The sequence below is a fragment of the Pleurodeles waltl genome, chromosome 10 (genome assembly GCF_031143425.1).
Source record: "Pleurodeles waltl isolate 20211129_DDA chromosome 10, aPleWal1.hap1.20221129, whole genome shotgun sequence".
NCBI lineage: Eukaryota > Metazoa > Chordata > Amphibia > Caudata > Salamandridae > Pleurodeles > Pleurodeles waltl.
In genome coordinates, this window is record NC_090449.1 from 899,123,201 (window position 1) to 899,144,455 (window position 21,255).

Consider the following 21,255-nt stretch of genomic DNA (forward strand, 5'->3'; position numbering starts at 1 on the left):
ACCACGTTTTAATTACAAATACACTAAATATAAGTTTATTTTTGGAAAATTCTTAAACTAGAAAGAAACTAAACTTTATTTAGATTTTTTTCAAGTTATAATAAAGCTGCCTTTTATTTTATGGACACAAAGGTAAACAAATAAACAAAGGAAAATTATAATGATAACAACTGAACAATGATCATGGAAAACATTTGCCTGCAACAACTGTTTAATAGTGTCTCTGAAAAGACAGCAGATTTGTTTTGGGAGCATGCAAACTAACACAGTGCAATATTTGAACGCTGTTCATGTTACAGTCTCAACTAAACTGAGTACACTGGTCAAAGAAACGTTTACTTAGCATTGTTCATGTAACCCAAAGGAAAACAGTGCTCACCCCAACAGATCTCTTCTTTTCCTTTCTCCTTTTCTATTTAAAATAAAATTTAAAAAACATTACTGGTATCATCACTGGAAGGGTCATTTTAGTAGCAAAATAATTCATATGTTCAAATGTTGCTTTCATACCTCCTTCTTTTTGGAAGAGCCCTCACTTCCACCTAGAACCTTTTCTCTATGTTTTTCCAGTTCTTTCTTCCAATTCTACAAGGGAATGAAAAGTTCAATGTCCATCACAAAAGCCAATGACAAGACAATTTTTCACCCTTAACAGTTACACAAAAAACATGAACAAGGCTGTTTCTAAGACGACAGTTTGTTGAAAGTTTTAAGCATCTGTTTGTTAGTTTTAAAATATAACATTTAACATTAAAAGTTAAAATGTGCACTGCATTCATTAACTCATGTATATCTACTTTGTCATCAACAACGTTTTCATAAAACATGACATACACATTGCAAAATTCTACAACATAATTGCTGTACATTTTAAAATGCATTTTAAAATGCATGACTTCTTAACAAATTGAGTAATCAATACAACAGCTAAACATAAATTGTTTGCAAAATGAAAGTTGCAATCAATATTACTACCAGATGTAAAACATAGTATATATTGTTCAACATGTATAATAGTTGATAAAAAAATCCTGCCCTACTCTCTTCATACTTAGCCATACACTATGCAAAAATCCACTCAGCCAGAATACAAGTAGTTCTGGAGGGTCCAAAATGATCCATAATGCCTCCTGGTATGACCTGAGGTTTAGATTAATACAAAGAGGTTAAATTCATCTTCTTCGGGCAGATTGATAAACAGCACAGAAGAAGAGGACATGAGGCACTAATTCAAGTGTATGGCTATAACAGAACGTACAAACAGTATTAGCAGCATTGCAGTTATACAGTCAGGAAGTATAGTCCTTTGTTTCTAAAGTATTGTGGCAAAACTTCAGGTATAAAGATGTTGCTCTATGGATGATGTCCACAACCACCTCAAAAATAAGAAACGCTTTGAACGATAAAAAACAATGCAACAAAGTGCCCTTCTGCAGTGTGAAAACTGTGGGATAGTCTCAAGAGACCCTTCTGAGAATCTCTTTAGACAGAAATTGCAATAATTGGGGCCTGTCTCTTAAGTACAACATGCCCAAAATACCAGACCATTTCTTCACATGACTAAACCATGGTAGGGAGTCAGAGACCAACAGTCCCAATATTTCGTCCAGGCCATTTCTGTAGACAACCAACTCAGGAGTGCTCAACAAATCCATACAGTATGGACTGACAAACTGCCAACTGGTCCACCCTTTTTAATCTGAAACTAGAGTAATGGAACACTCTGAGTCCCATACTTCTACAAACTGCTGCTGATCGAGCCTTTGCCTTATACACCTCTAAAGTTGAGGATACTCCTCTAGAGTAAGTTGTCCGATATTGTTTGAGGACAGCAGCACTTCTGTGGATCATAGTCACATTGCTTTTTTCAATGTGGGGAAGTCAGGGTAACATACAAACCAATTTAATGCCCAAATAATGAAACCTAGCAACTTTTTCCAAGCCAATGCCTCCCATTGTAAATCTCACCTTGTAGGTTTTATGGGGATGATGGTAATATATTAAGTTTTGTGGTATTTATTTTGAGGCCCTTGTTACAATAGGTCTGGAACCTATCAATCAACTTTTGGTAGCCTACATAAGTGTGAAAAATAAGCAGAGTGCTATCTGCAAATAAGGCAGGTATGTCCAGTCCATTTAGTTTTGGGGCGTCATGGATGCAATCCAGCATGATGGCACTGACAACACAGGTAAAGGGAAATGAGAGGAGACAAGACACAGCCCTGAACAACTCTATCAACAGGGACTTGCTTGGTCAATTCCCCCCGCCTCCACCACCACACCTGGGCATAACTGCCCATTTTTGGTTCTTAACAGAATGGCGATCAACGACTCTGAAGCCCCGATCTCACTCAGGCCGTCACAAAGCTTATGCCTGGGCACCAGGTTCAAGGCTGCCCTGAGGGCCACAAAAGCAATTTACAAATAACCCTTCAGTATGTTTAGGAATTTGTAAGGAAATGGCTCCCTGTTGCAGTTACCACCCACTTTTTGCCTGATACTGATGCTGACTTGACTGAGAAGTGTGCTGGGACCCTGCTAACCAGTCCCCAGCTCCAGTGTTCTTTCACCTAAAATGTACCATTGTTTCCACAACTGGCACACCCCTGGCAAACAGATAAGTCCCGTGTAAAAGGTACCAGTGGTACCAAGGGCCTTGTGACCAGGGAAGGTCCCTAAGGGCTGCAGCATATGTTGTGCCACCCTAAGGGACCCCTCACCTAACACATGCACACTGCCATAGCAGATTGTGTGTGTTGGTGGGGAGAAAAAGGCAAAGCCGACATGGGATCCCCCTCAGGATGCCATGCACACAAAGGCAAGGCAGGGTGCACTATACCACAGGTGAGGGCATAGCTGCATGAGCAATATGCCCCTACAGTGTCTAAGTCTATTCTTAAACATTGTAAGTACAGTTGTGGCCATATTAAGTATATGGTCTGGGAGTTTGTCAAAAAACGAACGCCACAGCTCCATAATGGCTACACTGAATACTGGGAAGTTTTGTATCAAACATCTCAGAATAATAAACCCACACTGATGCCAGTGTTGGATTTATAAAAAAATGCACACAGAGGGCATCTTAGAGATGCCCCCTGTATTTTACCCAATTGTTCAGTGCAGGACCGACTGGTCTGTGCCAGCCTGCTGCTGAGAGACAAGTTTCTGACTCCATGTGGTGAGGGCCTTTGTGCTCTCTGAGGACAGAAACAAAAGCCTGCTCTGGGTGGAGGTGCTTCACACCTCCCCCCTGCAGGAACTGTAACACCTAGCAGTGATCCTCAAAGGCTCAGGCTTCGTGTTACAATGCCCCCGGGCACTCCAGCTAGTGGAGATGCCCGCCCCCTGGACACAGCCCCCACTTTTGGCGACAAGTCCAGGGGAGATAATGAGAAAAACAAGGAGGAGTCACCCACCGGTCAGTACAGCCCCTAAGGTGTCCTGAGCTGAGGTGACCCCTGCCTTTAGAAATCCCCCATCTTGATTTTGGAGGATTCCCCCAATAGGAATAGGGATGTGCCCCCCTCCCCTCTGGGAGGAGGCACAAAGAGCGTGTAGCCACCCTCAAGGACAGTAGCCATTGGCTACTGCCCTCACAGACCTAAACACACCCCTAAATTCAGTATTTAGGGGCTCCCCAGAACCTAGGAAACTAGATTCCTGCAACCTGAAGATAAAGGACTGCTGACCTGAAGCCCTGCAGAGAAGACGGAGACACCAACTGCTTTGGCCCCAGCCCTACCGGCCTGTCTCCCCACTTTAAGAAAAACTGCAACAGCGACGCGTCCCCCAGGGTCCAGCGACCTCTGAAGCCTCAGAGGACTACCCTGCATCTAAAAGGACCAAGAACCCCCGAGGACAGCTGCCCTGTTCCACAAAGACTGCAACTTTGCAACAAAGAAGCAACTTTTAAAGACCATACGTTTCCCGCCGTAAACGTGAGACTTTCCACTCTGCACCCGACGCCCCCGGCTCGACCTGCGGAGAACCAACACTACAGGGAGGACTCCCCGGCGACTGCGACCCTGTGAGTAGCCAGAGATGACCCCCCTGAGCCCCCCCAGTAACGCCTGCAGAGGGAATCCAGAGGCTCCCGCTGACCACGACTGCCTGCTTCAAAGAACCCGACACCTGGGAAACCCACTGCACCCGCAGCCCCCAGGACCTGAAGGATCCGACCTCCAGTGCAGGAGCGACCCCAAGGTGGCCCTCTCCCTTGCCCAGGTGGTGGCTACCCCGAGGAGACCCCCTACCCCCCTCCCCCCCCTGCATCGCTGAAGAGACCCCTGGGTCTCCCATTGAAACCTATCGCAAACCAGACGCCTGTTTGCACTCTGCACCCGGCCGCCCCTGTGCCGCTGACTGTCTACTTTTTGTGCTGACTTGTGTCCCCCCGGTGCCCTACAAAACACCCCTGGTCTGCCCTCCGAAGTCACTGGTACTTACCTGCTGGCAGACTGGAACCGGGGCACCCCCTTCTCCATTGAAGCCTATGTGTTTTGGGCACCACTTGACCTCTGCACCTGACCGGCCCTGAGCTGCTGGTGTGGTAACTTTGGGGTTGCCCTGAACCCCCAACGGTGGGCTACCTTGGACCCAACTTTGAACCCTGTAAGTGTTTTACTTACCTGAAAAACTAACAAATACTTACCTCCCCCAGGAACTGTTGAATTTTGCAATGTCCAATTTTAAAATAGCTTATTGCCATTTTTGCCAAAACTGTACATGCTATTGTGATGATTCAAAGTCCCTAAGATACCTGAGTGAAATACCTTTCATTTAAATATTGTTTGTAAATCTTGAACCTGTGGTTCTTAAAATAAACTAAGAAAATATATTTTTCTATATAAAAACCTATTGGCCTGGAATTGTCTTTGAGTGTGTGTTCCTCATTTATTGCCTGTGTGTGTACAACAAATGCTTAACACTACCTTCTGATAAGCCTACTGCTTGACCACACTACCACAAAATAGAGCATTAGAATTATCTTGTTTTGCCACTATCTTACCTCTAAGGACTCCGTGCATGCTATTTCTTACTTTGAAATAGTACATACAGAGCCAACTTCCTACAGTATTTCTATGCTATCAATGTTAAGCAAAAGGACTGGGTGATAGTACTAATTTTTGGCCTAAAGCCGCCTGAATACCTGGCAGGACTAATTTCCTCCATCCACTATTGGAGCTCCATTAATATTAATCTGCAAAAAAATTCTGGGTGCTGTCTAGGAGGCCAATTGGCCTGTAATTGCCTGGTGAGCCCCTGCCCGCCCTTATTAAAAATAGGAATAATTATTGCCACCTTCCAAGGGTCTGGTACAGGAGCCCCTGCTGAAGAGTAGTTTGAGACAGGAACACCAAACCTTTAGTTTAGGCCTCAAGAGGTCTCTAGTCTGGCCCAGGTGCTTTTGATGGTTTTAGAGTCTCATTCTCCTTCCGGGTCTCCTTAAGAGTAAACACCAAGGAAGGTGAGTTGTAACAAAGGATATCATAGGGAAGGCAGAATGATTGACCCATTGGTCCAGTTGAATAAAATATTCTGTCTGCATGGTTTCTCCCCAGCTGCCATGTGCAATTACGTGCCAGAACCTAGTCCTGCCCCTCTACCTGGAAGCATCCAGCAATTCTGTCTAGTTTTGGACACTGCTTTCTCTTTTGCTACATTCCAGGACTTGGTTATAGATCTCCCTATTTTGTTGGGTTAGTTTTTAAGTCTTTCACTTCAGTGGATTTAATCAGTTCTCTTCTCCTACATTTGCTAGAACACCAAGGGTTGACTTTTGGTTTAGGTTTGAGGTCTATTCTGCGGGAAGGGGAGAGGAAAAATCCTTTAATCAAGCTAAAGAAGAGGAATCTGTACTATGGGATATGTATTGGGTCTAAATGAGCATATGCGCTTATTCATTACAAACTAATATGTCAGCCAGACATGACCTATCATCTTTAATGTTTGGCTATTTAACAGTTCCGTAACCATTAACCAACAGTTCCGTAACAATTGGGTTCTGTCACCATATCTGCCTCCTGAGAACCAATGATATTACAAAACGCTTTCATGGTCAAAATCAGGGCTTTATGGTCACTGCCACATATGTCTGCAGGGATGTGGAATTCCTATAGCTTGACGCCCAGGACATATTGTTTGTTGTCAAGGACAACACGTTTTCATATTTATTTGGTCCTTGGGACAAGTAGGCACAGCCCTCTGGAGAACAAACCCTTTGGCTGCCAGTTTACAGTACCACATTATTGTACAGGGAAGGGAATTGTCTGCAGTTGGGGTAATATTTGTGTCCATATATTAGTGCTGCTTGAACTTGTATTTATGGGTCATTAATGCAAAGCCTTTATTATTAGGGTGAGCGCTCTAAACAAACATTCTAAGCTTGGAGTGAACAACTCACAGTGGTTCCAGAAAAAAAAATATGTACACTCGTTTGCAAAGTATAACAACATGAGGCAACCTATAATGCTCCCAGAATACTTGTTCGACAAAAATGCAACTAGGGAAAGAATGTTTTGCTAAATTGCTGTGAATGTTTAAGTGCCAGTTTTCTGAAGCCTCACTTAGTAAAACGTGTTGATGCATGCCAGCATTCCAAAAATATTCAGAATGGACAATCAGTGTAACCAGTTTTGGCAAGATTGTATAAAATATGAAAATAAACAAGCATTGGCAAAGCCAATAGGTTCAACATTGGTGGTGAGTCTTTTGGTTTTGTCAGTGCATATCTTGTTTTGACATGGCTTTTTTTTTTTTTTTAACATTCTTGTGAGAGCTGCTGGGCCTTCACCATCGTAACAAACAATGGCAAAAATGAAAAATACTTTTTTGTCCCAAAAGGTACACATTGCCACAGTAGTTCTGGGGACTGTGCAAAACTACTTTGTGTGTCAATCTACTCCTTGTGAAAGGGCAGACTGCTATCACTCACAGCAAAGCCAGCGACAGATGGATAGAGTGCGAGAGAGAGAATTTAAATAAAAACAAAAGGCCTTGGTAAACACTAGACCTAATTAGGGGCCCAGTTCTTTAAGAAAATCATAAAAGTGCACCTATGTCTTATGTCTTTGCATTAGTGCAGGTTTATGTATTTCTTGAATTCACAAACATTTACAGAAGTAGACCAAGTAATCATACTCCTAGAAAATATTTGTGAAGTGTATTTTAGCACAAGCAAATATGCATGTGTTGAATTGCTCATTCGAACGTCTGTTGAGCGTTTACAAGTTCACTTTCTCTCCAACTAAATTTTTCCAACCCTGGACAAAGGGTTACTTCTGCCCTTGTCTAGAGTAACTTTACAACCGTTTTCTCAGTATTGGAAAAGATTAGAGAGGAGCTGGTGAAAACCCATAAAACATGCATGTTCGTAGGTTTACACGGACTCAAAAGGGCCTTCCAACCCTGGAACTATTGATTACCACTAACTCCAGCCCCAGTATGTATATATGGAGAAAGGTGGCAAAATAATTCAATTGTTAGGATTTAAGCCCTACTATAGCATTAGCCCTGGCATAATTAGAGAGGCTATTACCAGAGCTCTTATATAATGAGATTGCTGCAATAATTTGTTGTTGCACTACATGGCAGCAAAGGAACAAGTAGATTTTTTTTTTTTTTTTACAGGACAAATAGATTTATGAAACAACTTGTTCCACAGAGTAATGATCTGTATTTGACCACCAACTGCATTTTAAACACTAACTCCATTTTTTTGCTTAGCTTCAGGTGCTGTCACGTCGGTGGCGCAGGGATTTTCCACATTGAGCTTGTCTTACAAATAAAAATCGATTGTGCTTTTTTTCACCAGCACCGGGTTACACCATGCAGGAACATAACATGGGGGATGTGGAAGGCAGATATGATAAAAGAGTCTCAGCCTGAAAATGATTTCATCAAGGAAAAGTACAGCTCCTCTGTCTCTGGAATGCGCACTGGGGCAGGGCCCGTTACTTTGCGTGTTTTCGACGCAAACAGAGTACAGCCAGAACTTGAATTTCACAATCGAAGGGAGGGGGAAGATTGCCAGAATCTTCCTCTTGAGTTTGTTTAAGGTATATAAGATGTGGAAACTTGCCACTGTAGTAGAACGAGCTTGTCTGAACGTGAACGTATGGTTCAGGGTCCCCTGTTGGGAAGACCTCCTGCCTCAGCCGTCCAGGGCCCCTCGGCTTGACGTTGGCAAGGATGAAGAACTCAACCGGCTTGATGTTGGCAAGGATGAAGGATGTGATGCATTTAATTCCTAATTATCTAGTCTATAGATAGATAGATAGATAGATAGATAGATAGATAGATAGATAGATAGATAGATAGATAGTTAGATAGATAGATAGATAAATGTTACTCACCCAGTAGACATCGGTTTGTGGTATATAGTGCTGCAGATTCACATGCTTTGCATAAGTCCGCCTTCTAGTGTTGGGTTTGGAATGTTACAAGTTGTTTTTCTTTGAAGAAGCATTTTCGAGTCACAAGATCGAGTGACTCCTCCCCTCAGTGATAGTGCACATAGGCATTGAGTCCTTTGTTAGATAGTTTTCCCGCAGAAGGGTGAAGTAAAGAGTGAACAAATGCATAAGTAAATATATATATATATATATATATATATATATATATATATATATATATATATATATATATATATATATATATATATATATATAGTAAGAAAGGAAGATGTCAATACAGTGTATATACATATTTACATGAAGAAAGTACTACAGTGGCTACAGGCTTCAGGGGAGGAGGGAGGGTGCATGTGAATCTGCAGCACTACATGCCACAAACAGATGTCCACTGGGTGAGTAGCATTTTCCGTTCAGTGGCATGTGGAGCTGCAGATACACATGCATTGCATAGACTGAAAAGCAGTCCCCTCCCAAAATAAGCAGTGGCTACCATGTAGAAGTTGGAGTAGTCTGAAATAGTGTTTTAAGCACTGCTTGAACAACATTTGCTTGTTGGCAAGATAACACATCCACACAGTAGTGTTTAGTAAATGTGTGTGGTGGGGACCATATGGCTGCTTTGCATATCTCTGCCATTGGCATATTTCCTAAGAATGCCATAGAAGCTCCTTTCATTCTAGTAGAATGTGCTTTAGGAGTTACTAATAACTGTCTTTTAGCTTTAAGATAGCAAGTCTGAATACACTTTACTATCCATCTGGCTAATCCTTGTTTTGAAACAGAATTACCCTTATAGGGTTGTTAAAATAAACACAAAAAGTTGTTAAGGTTTTCTGAAATCTTTTGTTCTATCTACATAATACATGAGAGCTCTTTTAACATCAAGAGTGTGAGAGCTCTTTCAGCAACTGAATCTGGCTGCGGAAAGAAGACTGGCAATTCTGTGGACTGATTGATGTGAACTGGTGAAACTACTTTAGGTAGGAATTATGGGTTTGTCCTAAGAACTATTTTATTTTTGTGAATTTGGAAGAAAGGTTCTTCTAAAGTGAATGCCTGAATTTTACTAACTCTTCTTAAGGAAGTAATTGCTTCTTGGAAAGCAACTTTCCATGAGAGAAATTGAAGAATGCATGAATGCATAGGTTCAAATGGTAGAACAATGAGCCTTGTGTGCACAATGGTAAGATTCAAGGCAGGAGCTGGTGGAGCTCTAAGTGGAATCATTCTTCTAAGGCCTTTAATAAAAGCTTTTATGAGAGGGATCCTAAACAGAGAAGTATGTTTTCTGTTTTGGAGGTAAGCAGCTATTGCTGCTAAATGAATTTTAATAAAGGAGTATGCAAGATTTGCTTTTTGTAAATGAAGCAAATAAGAGATAATATCCTGTACTGATGCTTTAAGTGGATCAATGTTTTTGGGTTCACAGTAACATACAAAACATTTCCATTTAGCTGCATAGCACTGTCTGATTGTAGGTCTGCGTGCTTCTTTTAGAATATGCATACATTCTGTTGGAAGCTGTAGATATCCAAACTCTATGACCTCAGGAGCCAAATCGCCAGGTTGAGCATACTGGGATTGGGATGCCTGATTTGGCCTTTGTTTTGTGTCAATAGGTCGGGTCTGTTTGGAAGCTTGTGATGTGCAACTACAGACAGATCCGAATGTGTTGTGTAACAGTGTTGGCGTGCCCACGTGGGAGCTATGAGTATGATAGTGAGGGAGGTGTGACGGGTTAAGTATTGTTGAATCACTTGTGGGTGAATCTCCCATTTGGGGAATTTATTTCTGCGTCCTGTTTAAGAGGTCACTAGTTGGTTGTGTATACCTGGGATACACTCTGTTAGTAGTTGAATGTGATTGTGAATTGCCCATTTCTAAATTGTCTGTGCTAGAAGGGACAATTGAGTTGAGTGTGTGTTCCCCTCCCCTGTTTTTACAGATAATACATTGTGGTCATGTCGTCTGTCCTTATCAACACTATTTTGTGTGTGTAAAATGCTTTTGAGTGCTAGGAATACTGCTAGGAATTCCAAGCAGCTTATGTGATAAGTCTGTTGGATTGAGTCCCATTGCCCTGTATAGTGAGGTTGTTAGGATGAGCTTCCCATCCTATCATTGATGCATCTGTTGAGATTGTGGTCTGAAGCACAGGGTCCTGAAAGGGCCGCCCCTCTGATAGGTTGGTGTAATTCCACCATTGCAGAGAGTAATAAGCTTGGCGGTCCAACAACACTAGATTCTGAATCTGACAGTGTGCCTGAAACCATTTTTAGGCGAGACATGGCTATAGTGGTTGCATGTGCAATCTCACACTGGGTACTAGTGCTATGCATGATGCCTCTGTAGGAGCCTCTAAATGATCCACTTGTATAGAAGTGTGAGGACTGTTTATGTTGGGAAGTTGCTGTTCCTGTGGCTGATGCTTTGAAACCCCCTCTAAACTGTTTATAAAAATTTCCTCTAGTGGGTGTGGTGTATAATGCACCCCTTGCTTTGGGGGTTTCAGAATCCTTTTTAAGCTTATCTATGGCTGTATCAACTTCTGGACAGAATAGATGTTCCTTGTCAAAGGGCATATTCAAAACAACTTGTGTATTTCAGGTTTGAATCCTGAAGATCTTAGTCAGGCATGTTTTTAAATAAGTACACTGGTGTTGATTCACCTGGCTGCTGTATCAGCTGCATCCATAGCAAATCTAAAAGCATTATTAGATATTGTCTGCCCTTCTGTTACTATTTGTTGTCCCCTCTTTTGGTGTTCTGGAGGAAGGTACTGCAAGAGTTCTTCCATTTTGTCCCAGTGGGCCCAATCATACCTAGCTAAGAGAGCCCGTGAGTTGGCTATCCTCCAGTGATTTGGAGCCTGTGAGTTGGCTATCCTCCAGTGATTTGCAGCTTGTGAAGATAGTCTTTTACCTGCTGGATCAATTTTCCTGCTCTCTTTGTCTGGAGGAGGAAAATCTCGTGTGGACTGACTGTTGGCCCTTTTCGTTGCTGCACTAACCACAAATGAGTCAGGTGGTAACTGAGCTTTGATAAACACTGGGTCCGAGAGTGAAGGTTTATATTTTTGATCTACTCTAGGAGTGATAATTCTGGCCTTTACGGGTTTGTGGAAATTATCAGAAGCATTCCCAGAAGCATCGGAAGACATTGATATTTTTTATGTGTGGGCGTTAATGTGTCAAAAAGGAAATCTTGTTCTATCTGATCTGTATGCATCTCCACGTTATGATAGGCAGCAGCTCTGGCTATTACTTGGTTATATGCAGTAGTGTCTTCTGGTGGGGAAGGTCTAGCAGGATACAAGTCTGGATCATTTGGAAGAATGGGATCCGGATCATAAATATCCCATGGATCTTTATCGTGCTGGTCATCGCTAAAATCATCTCTGTGTGGTGATAGTGAGGATGTGTGCGGTGACAACTCTGTTTCATATGTGGGTGATGGTGGTGTAGAAGGAAGAACAGGCGAATGTGGTAGTGAAGGCAATTTGTTTCTTGTAGCCTCTTCCTGCTCTCTATCCTTGGAGACCTTTCTTGGTGGAAATGCATTCAATGCATGTATCTTTAAAAATTAATTTCCTAATAAAGGACATTGGAGGAGAAGCAATTATTCTTCCTGTGTCCTTTTGAATATGTAGTTTTCTCTGTTTATCGCCCATCACCTCTAAAATAGATTATATGTCCGAGGATTCATGGGTAGAATTAGTTTGCTTGCAACCCGTGTCTTTCAACGCCGAAGGTTTATGTATGGAGTGCTTGTCTTGAACTGAAAACATTGGCTCCAAAGGTGATGGTAATTTTTTGGCTCCGAATCTGTCCCTTCTGACTTTCGGCTCGCTTCCGAGACAGATGTAGCAGTTCGTTTGGTCGATGCTGAATGCACTTTAGTCTTTGTTCTCGGTGTTGAACCCGAAGGTTGGTCATCCAGACTTTCTTTTCGGATCCGACCATGGCCCGAAGGCAGTAGAGGACTGACGACTAGTGCTGGAGTGTTTTAAGTATCTTTGTGTGGTGCGATGGGACAGTTGTACTCATGTACTGCACTGGAGGCACGTAGTGGCTATCATCATTGGAGTGCTGATCAGAGTCAAAGTCTTGGATGGAAAACACTGCCCTTGTAAAACTTCTTCCTGGCCATGTTCTTCACCGAAGATATCAGCTGTGCCTTCTGTGGACTTGAACGCCATTTCGAGACGATGAGCTCTACGGTCCCAGAGAGTCTTTTTAGATCAAAATGATCTGCAGGCGTTGCAAGTCTCTTCTCGATAATTAGGAGATAGACGGAATGTTGATCGGTGTATGGAAATTTAGCATGACACCGAGGACAGAATCAAAACGGAGTTTGTTCCATCAGTCAGACATTGAAGTAGGCCCAAAAAAGGGCGAGGATTCGACCCCGACGGTCTAAATCGGATCGTATAGATGAGAAACGCGATCGAAACAATACAGACGATATTATAGAAAGGTAGAATAAAGTTCAGAAATCCCAAACCGAGATTCGCCGGAGCGAGAGGAAACACGTCGAACCCGACGGCGGAAAGAAAACAATCTAACAAAGGACTCTATGCCCACGCGCAGTATCACCGAGGAGGAGGAGTCACTTGATCCCGTGGCTCGAAAACCTTCTTCGAAGAAAAACAACTTGTAACACTCTGAGCCCAACACTAGATGGCGGTCTTATGCAAAGCATGTGCATCTACAGCTACACATGCCATTGAACATATATATTCCCTGTATATATTCATATATAGAAAGACAAATATACCGGGCGGGAGGATGTCCCCAAAAGTATGATAGAATTTGGGGCCTACGGATGGAACTGAAAGAAAGGTGAAGGTAGTTTGCCATGGGAGGGTCGAGGAACGTGGAGATGGGGATCTGACTCAGGCTTTGCACTCTGCGACAGGGAGATGCAACCCTACATAGGAACTGGGCATTTGGTGCAGTAAATAGCAGTCTGAAATTGTAAAGATGAGAAATGTTGTACATTTGTGGCTACATGCCTATGCAAATGTCTTATGTATAGGGGGGGGGGTCGTTACTGTTCAATTGTTTGTCTAAAACACAATAAAAATAATTTAAAAAAAAACCAATCAGCTGACCTAAATAGGCAAAGCTGACTCCTCTGAGCTCGCCACAATATACAGAGCAGGGATCAGGGCCTCCTTTTCACAGAAGGTTCAAATTCTGCTTGAGAATTAAATTATGCTTGACAGATATGAAAGGAAAGGAAAGGAAGATGAGGCCAAGAAGATTCTTTTGTATTCACCATCTGGTTGCAATAGGACTGCTGTTGCCCTACCAGACTTCTATATCTGTTTTTATTGTAGGTACAGTAGCTGCCACAAACTGGAGTTTAGTGTGAAATGTGGGAAGGCACTAGAATTAGCCTAGTATACTCCCCATGTACAACCCAGCCCTCAGAGCCCACATTTAGCATGGTTGAAGACTTTTGTCATCCTGTAAATGCCCAAAGTGTACAGAGGTGGCCCTTGGAACATTTACCCTATTGGTTGGGACAAGACCAGGAGTCACTCCCACCTATAAGCTAGTGCCAGTGTCACCTTTAGGCACCCACTTCAGAACACCTTCTGGTCCTGAGAAGAGAAAGGAACAGAAAGCTGGACCTGCTGTCTGTGACCCAAGAGATGCTCTGAAGAACTGAATGTGCTCCAACCGATACCCAGGTTAAAGGAGTGGACTCCAAGATTCCTGCTCAAACTGGAAGAGGCCTTTCGTGCAACTGCCATCTGACCAGTGCAACTGGACCTGGCTGTTGGCCTCTGCCCGACATCCTGTGAGTCTCTAAGTGAGGTCCCAAGGGCTTTAGATGTGACGCCATGGGCTTACTGGGATTTAAAGGACTTAGGGCCAGATGTAGGAACAAAGCAAATTGCGACTTGCAATTTGCGAGTCCGAGCGACTCGCAAATTGCAACTCGCAATTTGCCATGCAGAAAGGTGTCTCAGACACCTTCTGCGACTCGCAATGGGGTCGCAAAGACCCACCTCATTAATATTAATGAGGTGGGTCGCAGTTTGCGACCCCATTGCGAGTCTGGGCACTCACGGGGATGGTGGCCTGCTGGAGACAGCAGACCACCATGTCCGTGACTGCTTTTTAATAAAGCAGGTTTTTTTTTTTCCATCTGCAGCCCGTTTTCCTTAAAGGAAAACGAGCTGCACTTGGAAAAAAATACCGAAACCTTTTGTTTCGGATTTTTTCAGAGCAGGCAGTGGTCCATAGGACCACTGCCTGCTCTGAAAAAATATTTTTGTGTACATTCACAAAGGGGAAGGGGTCCCATGGGGACCCTTTCCCGTTTGTGAATGAGTTACCATCCACTTCAAGTAGGTGGTAACTGCAAGTTGATTTGCAAATCAACTTGCATCGCGTTGCGAGTCGCAAATAGGAAGGGAACACCCATTCCTATTTGCGAGTCGGAAACGCATTCTGCGAGTCGGTTCCAACTCGCAAAATGCGTTTCGGCATCGCGTAGAGGCTTTTGCGCCTCGCAAACTGCGTTTTTCGCCGTTTGCGAGGCGCAAAAGCCTTGCTACATCTGGCCCTAAGTCAGAATGTAAAATCTTTGACCAGGATGAACCTGGCTGGTGCATCTACCGACGCTCCACTCCACTGAGGCCAACCTCAAATTGCGTCTAGGTCCAGTTCTACCACAAAGATAGACTATCACTAGTATCTTGAACCACATATTATTCACGACAATGGCTGTCAGTGAGAGCCATATACAATAGCTCCAATTTTGACAGTTAGTTACCCCTCTACATTTGTATTCTAACAGACGTCACTCTGGCATTTCCCAGATGGGCTGCAATGACTGACAAAGCTCCCTATGCTCCATTCTGTATGCAGACTCCTTCAGTGTGGGTATGGTTTGCCAAGTTTTGCCAGGGCTAATTGTGTTTTTTTTTTCCTCTTTATATGTGGGGAAAATGACATGTAAACTAAAACATTGCACCACTTTCCTGTCTCTTTCTGCTGTTCAATTTTCTTCTGAGAACAAATCTGAAACAATACATTATCTTAAATTTTGCATAGCGCTTATTCCCACTGTCTGATTGTGACAAGTCTGACAAATCACAACAACTTGTCTTTCCTCAGTAAATTTCACTTGTAAAGATATAACAATAAATAAGGAAATCTGTGTGGTACTCAGAATTATTATCTCAAAGTCTGTTATGAAGTTCTGTGGTTTGGTTATAGTGAATAAGCAGCTACCTACATCATTATCATATGAAATATCTCTACTGATGTCATTACTACACTTTCACAATTGCCTTATTAACCTTCTTGCGTTCTATTTTTTAAAATTTTAACCAAGGGGGAGCCCCTCTTATGACAGTCGGGCTACGCTCGCTAGCAACAGGTCACCCATCACAAACTATTACACCGCACCCCTTTCAAATGTCACCAGCCGCCACTGTGTTTGACCAAAGATCAGTGGAACATGTTGCAGATGTTTTATTGAGGGGCTTTGAACATAATGCTAGCCAGTGGACTTGCACAAAATGGCAATTCTCCAAGGATTAGTGACAAGAGAATCTAGATTTTATTAGAGTCAGAGACTAGCACTGTCCCATAGAGGTATAATAAATAAAAGGTTTTAGTGTAAAAAAAAAAAAAAAAATAGGAAAAGGTGTTGGATTTGAATTATTTATTTATTGTTGTCTTACGTTTCCAAAATGACAGTGTAGGAAAGTACCATCTTGTCTGGCATGTTACCCCCATTTTTACTTGTGTGTCAGTTTGTTTTTGCCTGTCTCACTGGGATCCTGCTAGCCAGGACCCCAGCGCTCATAGTTGTGGCCTGAATGTGTGTTCCGTGTGTGGTGCCTAACTGTGTCACTGAGGCTCTGCTAATCAGAACCTCAGTGCTTATGCTCTCTCTGCCTTTACAATTGTCACTGCAGGCTAGTGACCATTTTGACCAATTCTAACTGGCACACTGAAACACCCTTATAATTCCCTAGTATATGGTACCTAGGTACCCAGGGTATTGGGGTTCCGGGAGATCCCTATGGGCTGCAGCATTTCTTCTGCCAACCATAGGGAGCTCAGACAAATCTTACACAGGACTGCCACTGCAGCCTGAGTAAAATAACGTCCACGTTATTTCACAGCCATTTTACACTGCACTTAAGTAATGTATAAGTCACCTTATATGTCTAACCCTCACTTAGTGAAGGTCAGGTGCAAAGTTACTAAGGGTGAGGGAACCCTGGCACTAGCAAAGGTGGCCCCACATAGTTCAGGGCAATTTCCCCGGACTTTGTGAGTGCGGGGACACCATTACACGTATGCACTACATATAGGTCAATACCTATATGTAGCTTCACAATGGTAACTCCGAATATGGCCATGTAACATCTCTAAGATCATGGAATTGTCCCCCCACGCCAAATCTGGTATTGGGGTGCCAATCCCATGCATCCCTGGGGCTCCAGCATGGACCCCGGGTACTGCCAAACCAGCTCTCTGGGGTTTTCACTGCAGCTAACGCTGCTGCTAACGCACAGACAGGCTTCTGCCCTCCTGGGGTCTGGGCAGCCCAGTCCCAGGAAGGAAGAACAAAGGATTTCCTCTGAGAGAGGGTGTTACACCCTCTCCCTTTGGAAATAGGTTTTAAGGGCCTGAAAGGAGTAGCCTCTCCTGGCCTCTGGGAATGCTTTGAAGGGCACAGATGGTGCCCTCCTTGCAAAAACCAGTCTACACCGGTTCAGGGATCCCCAAGCCCTTGCTCTGGCACGAAACTGGACAAAGGAAAGGGGAGTGACCACTCCCCTGTCCATCACCACGCCAGGGGTGGTGCCCAGAGTTACTCCAGTGTGTCCCAGACCTCTGCCATCTTGAATGCAGAGGTGTGAGGGCACAATGGAGGCCTCTGAGTGGCCAGTGCCAGCAGGTGATGTCAGACCCCTCCTGATAGGTGCTTACCTGACTAGGTGGCCAATCCTCCTCTAAGGACTATTTAGGGTCTCTCCTGTGGGCTTCTCTTCAGATAACAAATGCAAGAGCTCACCAGAGTTCCTCTGCATCTCCCTCTTCGACGTCTGCCAAGGACTGACCGCTGACTGCTCCAGGACGCCTTCAAAACTGCAACAAAGAAGCAAGAAGACTACCAGCGACATTGTACCGCCTAATCCTGCCAGCTTTCTCAACTGTTTCCTGGTGGTGCATGCTGTGGGGGCTGTCTGCCTTCACCCTGCACTGGAAGCCAAGAAGAAATCTCCTGTGGGTCGACGGAATCTTCCCCCTGCTAACGCAGGCACCAACTTTCTGCATCACCGGTCCTCTGGGTCCACACTTATTGTGACGAGCGTGGTCCATGGAACACATGAGCTGGATCCAAGTGACCCAGACAGTCCAGAGGTCCATCTGTCTAAATTTGGTGGAGGTAAGTCCTTGCCTCCCCACACCAGACAGTAATCCTGTGTACTATGTGAACTGCAGCTGCTAGGGCTTCTGCGCACTTTTGCAAGGAATCCTTCATGCACAGCACAGCCCAGGTCCCCAGCACTCCGTCCTGCTTTGCTCAACTCGCTGAGTTGACCACCGGCTTCGTGAGACCCTCCTCTGTAGTGTTGAGATGACCGCCGTGCTCAGTTTTCTTGAACCCGTGTTCAAGTACTTCTGCGGGTGCTGCCTGCTTCTGCATGGGCTCTCTGTGTTGCTGGGCGCCCCCTCTGTCTCCTCTTTTAAGTGGCAACCTCCTGGTCCATCCTGGGCCCGGGCAGCACCTTTTTTCTTCAACCGCGACCTTTGCAGCTAGCAAGGCTTGTTTGCGGTCTTTCTGCGTGGAAAAAACTCTGCATCCTCCAGCACACCGTGGTACATCTTCTGTGCAAAGGAGAAGTTCCTGGCATCTTCCGTTGTTGCAGAACCTTCAGCTTCTTCCACCCGGAGGCAGCCCTTTTGCACCTTCATCCGGGGTTTAGTGGGCTCCTGCCCCTCCTGGACACTTTTGTGACTCTTGGACTTGGTCCCCTTCCTTTGCAGGTCCAGGAATATGTCTTCAGTGCTTTGCAGTCAGTTGTGGTCTTTGCAGAATCTCCCATCACAACTTTAGTGTGTTTCTGGGGAAGTAGGGTCACTTTACTGCTACTTTTCAGGGTCTTGGGGTGGGGTATCTTGGACACCCTTAGTGTTTTCTTACACTCCCAGCGACCCACTACAAACTACACTAGGCCTGGGGTCCCTAAGTGGTTCGCATTCCACTTTCTTAGTATATGGTTTGTGTTGCCTCTAGACCTATCGCATCCTATTGTATTCTACAGTGTTTGCACTACTTTTCTAACTGTTTACTTACCTGATTTTGGTTTGTGTGTATATTTTGTGTATTTTACTTACCTCCTAAGGGAGTACATCCTCTGAGACATTTTTGGCAAATTGTCACTAAAATAAAGTACCTTTATTTTTAGTAACTCGGAGTATTGTGATTCTTATGATATCGTGCTATATAAGTGGTATAGTAGGAGCTTTGCATGTCTCCTAGTTCAGCCTAAGCTGCTCTGCTATAGCTACCTCTATCAGCCTAAGCTTCTAGAACACTACTAATCTACTAATAAGGGATAAATGGACCTGGCACAAGGTGTAAGTACCATCAGGTACCCACTATAAGCCAGGCCAGCCTCCTACAGACAGTCAATGTAACAGAGAGGTAGAGAATGAAGACTAAGGAGGGGTCGAAAAAGCTCAGGAGAGCACAGAATATGGAATAAGGATGAAGTAAGAGGAATCATTTCTTGAGGCATTTTCAGAGAGTTGCGAGTTCAATAAATATAAAATTCTCCTTTTTGAAACTTCAAAGTGAACTTAGGAGCAATATAACTGTTGGTTAGATTTAGTTAGATAGTTATTTTCTGTGTCCAGGTTCATGTATGCTGAATAATGGGCATCCATATTCAAGGATCCTGTGGAGAAGGGGGCTAATTAACCTCCACTCAATGCTATTTAGTATAACTGATACTTGGTTTGAATCGGACTTATGACTCCACTTGATGCATGTATAATTTCTTCGTTTTTTTAATTACATTTTGGATTGCAGCTTGTGGTTGCCAACGTGATAGTTAAATCTGAAATAAGGCAGTACATTTACTATCGGAACGGCGCTCACTAGACTGAAAAACAGTGCAGTTTATTTTAACTATGAGAATATTTTGAAGGGAGGGGTTCGGCTACCACACGTTTGACTATTTAAGTAATCAGAATTATGTTTGATGGGTTTAACATGAGATAATCTACTGCATCATAACAAGTTTGTTTCACTTTAATAGATTTTCGGTCACGTGATTTCTCTACAATACTCAAATAAGAGTGAAATTGGCAGGAAGGATAATTTATTATGGCGTTCACTGAGTAGTCGGAGTGTCTATGTGAACGGCTTATCATGGCTTGGGAGAGTTGATATACATTGAATCGGTAAGCTGTTCTGTATACGATTTTGATTCTGAGATTTGAAGTGGCATGTTAGATTTTTTGATGGGAATACTTGTTGGTGATTTGTTATTTAGTGAGGGGCTTCGCTATCTCCAGGTAAAGACTTACTTTTGCTTTGTTAGGAATTTGATTTAGCTTATACGATCAAGTTAACTTTTAATACCGCCCGGTTTTCATACTATGACCTTTACGATTTTACATCTGTTCTAATGCGATGTCTATTTTGACTATAGAAAAGTTATTCTTTTTTTTTTAAAAGAATTATTGTAAAATCATGCTCCTTCCGCTTAAAAAATGACTGGCCTTTAAATGCAAGTGTTCTCCAAACACAATAGGTTTGAGATGATTATTATGCAGTGCAAGCCATGCGGTTTCGCAAGGACACTTTATATTTTGGTACTACTATGTTTTAAGTTGCACATTGGTGTATCAATTTGGGGTTTGTGAGTATTGTGACCTTATTCCTGGATTTATATCATTGAATGGCCACTTACTTGTTATTTCTTTTCCTATTTTGAGAATTTTAGTGCTATGCTGCTCAGTTACATGTGTATTGAGTCAAAGGGTCATTAGGTATGGATTAATAGTTGGTTACACTTTAAATTATTTTTTGTAACATTTTTTAGGAGCTACTAAATTTACATAGTGGGACATTCCGATGGAATATTTGGGGTTGTGGATACACATTATCTCACATTACTTGGAAACATTGATGGTACACAAGTGGAACTATTTCTTGGGTTACAATATATCTCCCAATTTATTTAACCTTGTCTCTGTGTGGGGGTCAAAAATAAACATACTGTTAAGATATCATGTAAACATAAGGGGCAGCTGCACCTCCTGGATTGATCCTATTGGGATAGATATTATGCCCATGTTTTTCCTATTCAAGGCCTCTCCTGGTTACTATCAACGAATGAGTACTAGTTATTATGATGAGGAGAAAATATATTTAACTAATGATGATTATACTATAGGAATCGCTCAGTAAGCGCACCCAAATGTAGTTTATAGAAACAATAAGGCTGTTGAAGAAGTGCCATAAGGGATTTCGGGAAAATTACATTTTTTGTTTTGGGGTTTTGTATCTTATCGGTTTATGTTTCATGTGGATTGATGTTTCAATATGACTTCATATGTTTAGAGGGTAAGGTATATATTTAAATGTTTCATCTTTACTACTGTATTGATGTATGTTGATACGTTTTGTTTTTTTGTATCACTATCCGTAATGCAGCCAGAAGGATTTAAATTGCATGGTTGCTGGGATGCTATGTTTTTGTTCTCCTTTAAAACGCTGAGGAGACAAGTAGCACTCAAGACTTAGGCATAATGCTAACCTCAGTATCTTTAAAATCTAGAATCTTCTC

General features: G+C 43.0%; 1 protein-coding gene across 4 annotated transcripts in view; it reads right to left on the reverse strand.

Annotated features, from left to right (window-relative positions):
- FAM133B (family with sequence similarity 133 member B) overlaps window positions 1–21,255 on the reverse strand; it is a 130,239-nt gene that overhangs the window by 79,060 nt on the left and 29,924 nt on the right. For all 4 annotated transcript variants that reach the window (XM_069211651.1, XM_069211650.1, XM_069211649.1 and 1 more), the window contains 2 exons: window positions 511–585; window positions 380–412 (listed from right to left, as the gene is read on the reverse strand). In XM_069211651.1, coding sequence (XP_069067752.1) covers window positions 380–412; window positions 511–585 — 108 coding nt within the window. The remainder of the gene's footprint in view (window positions 1–379; window positions 413–510; window positions 586–21,255) is intronic.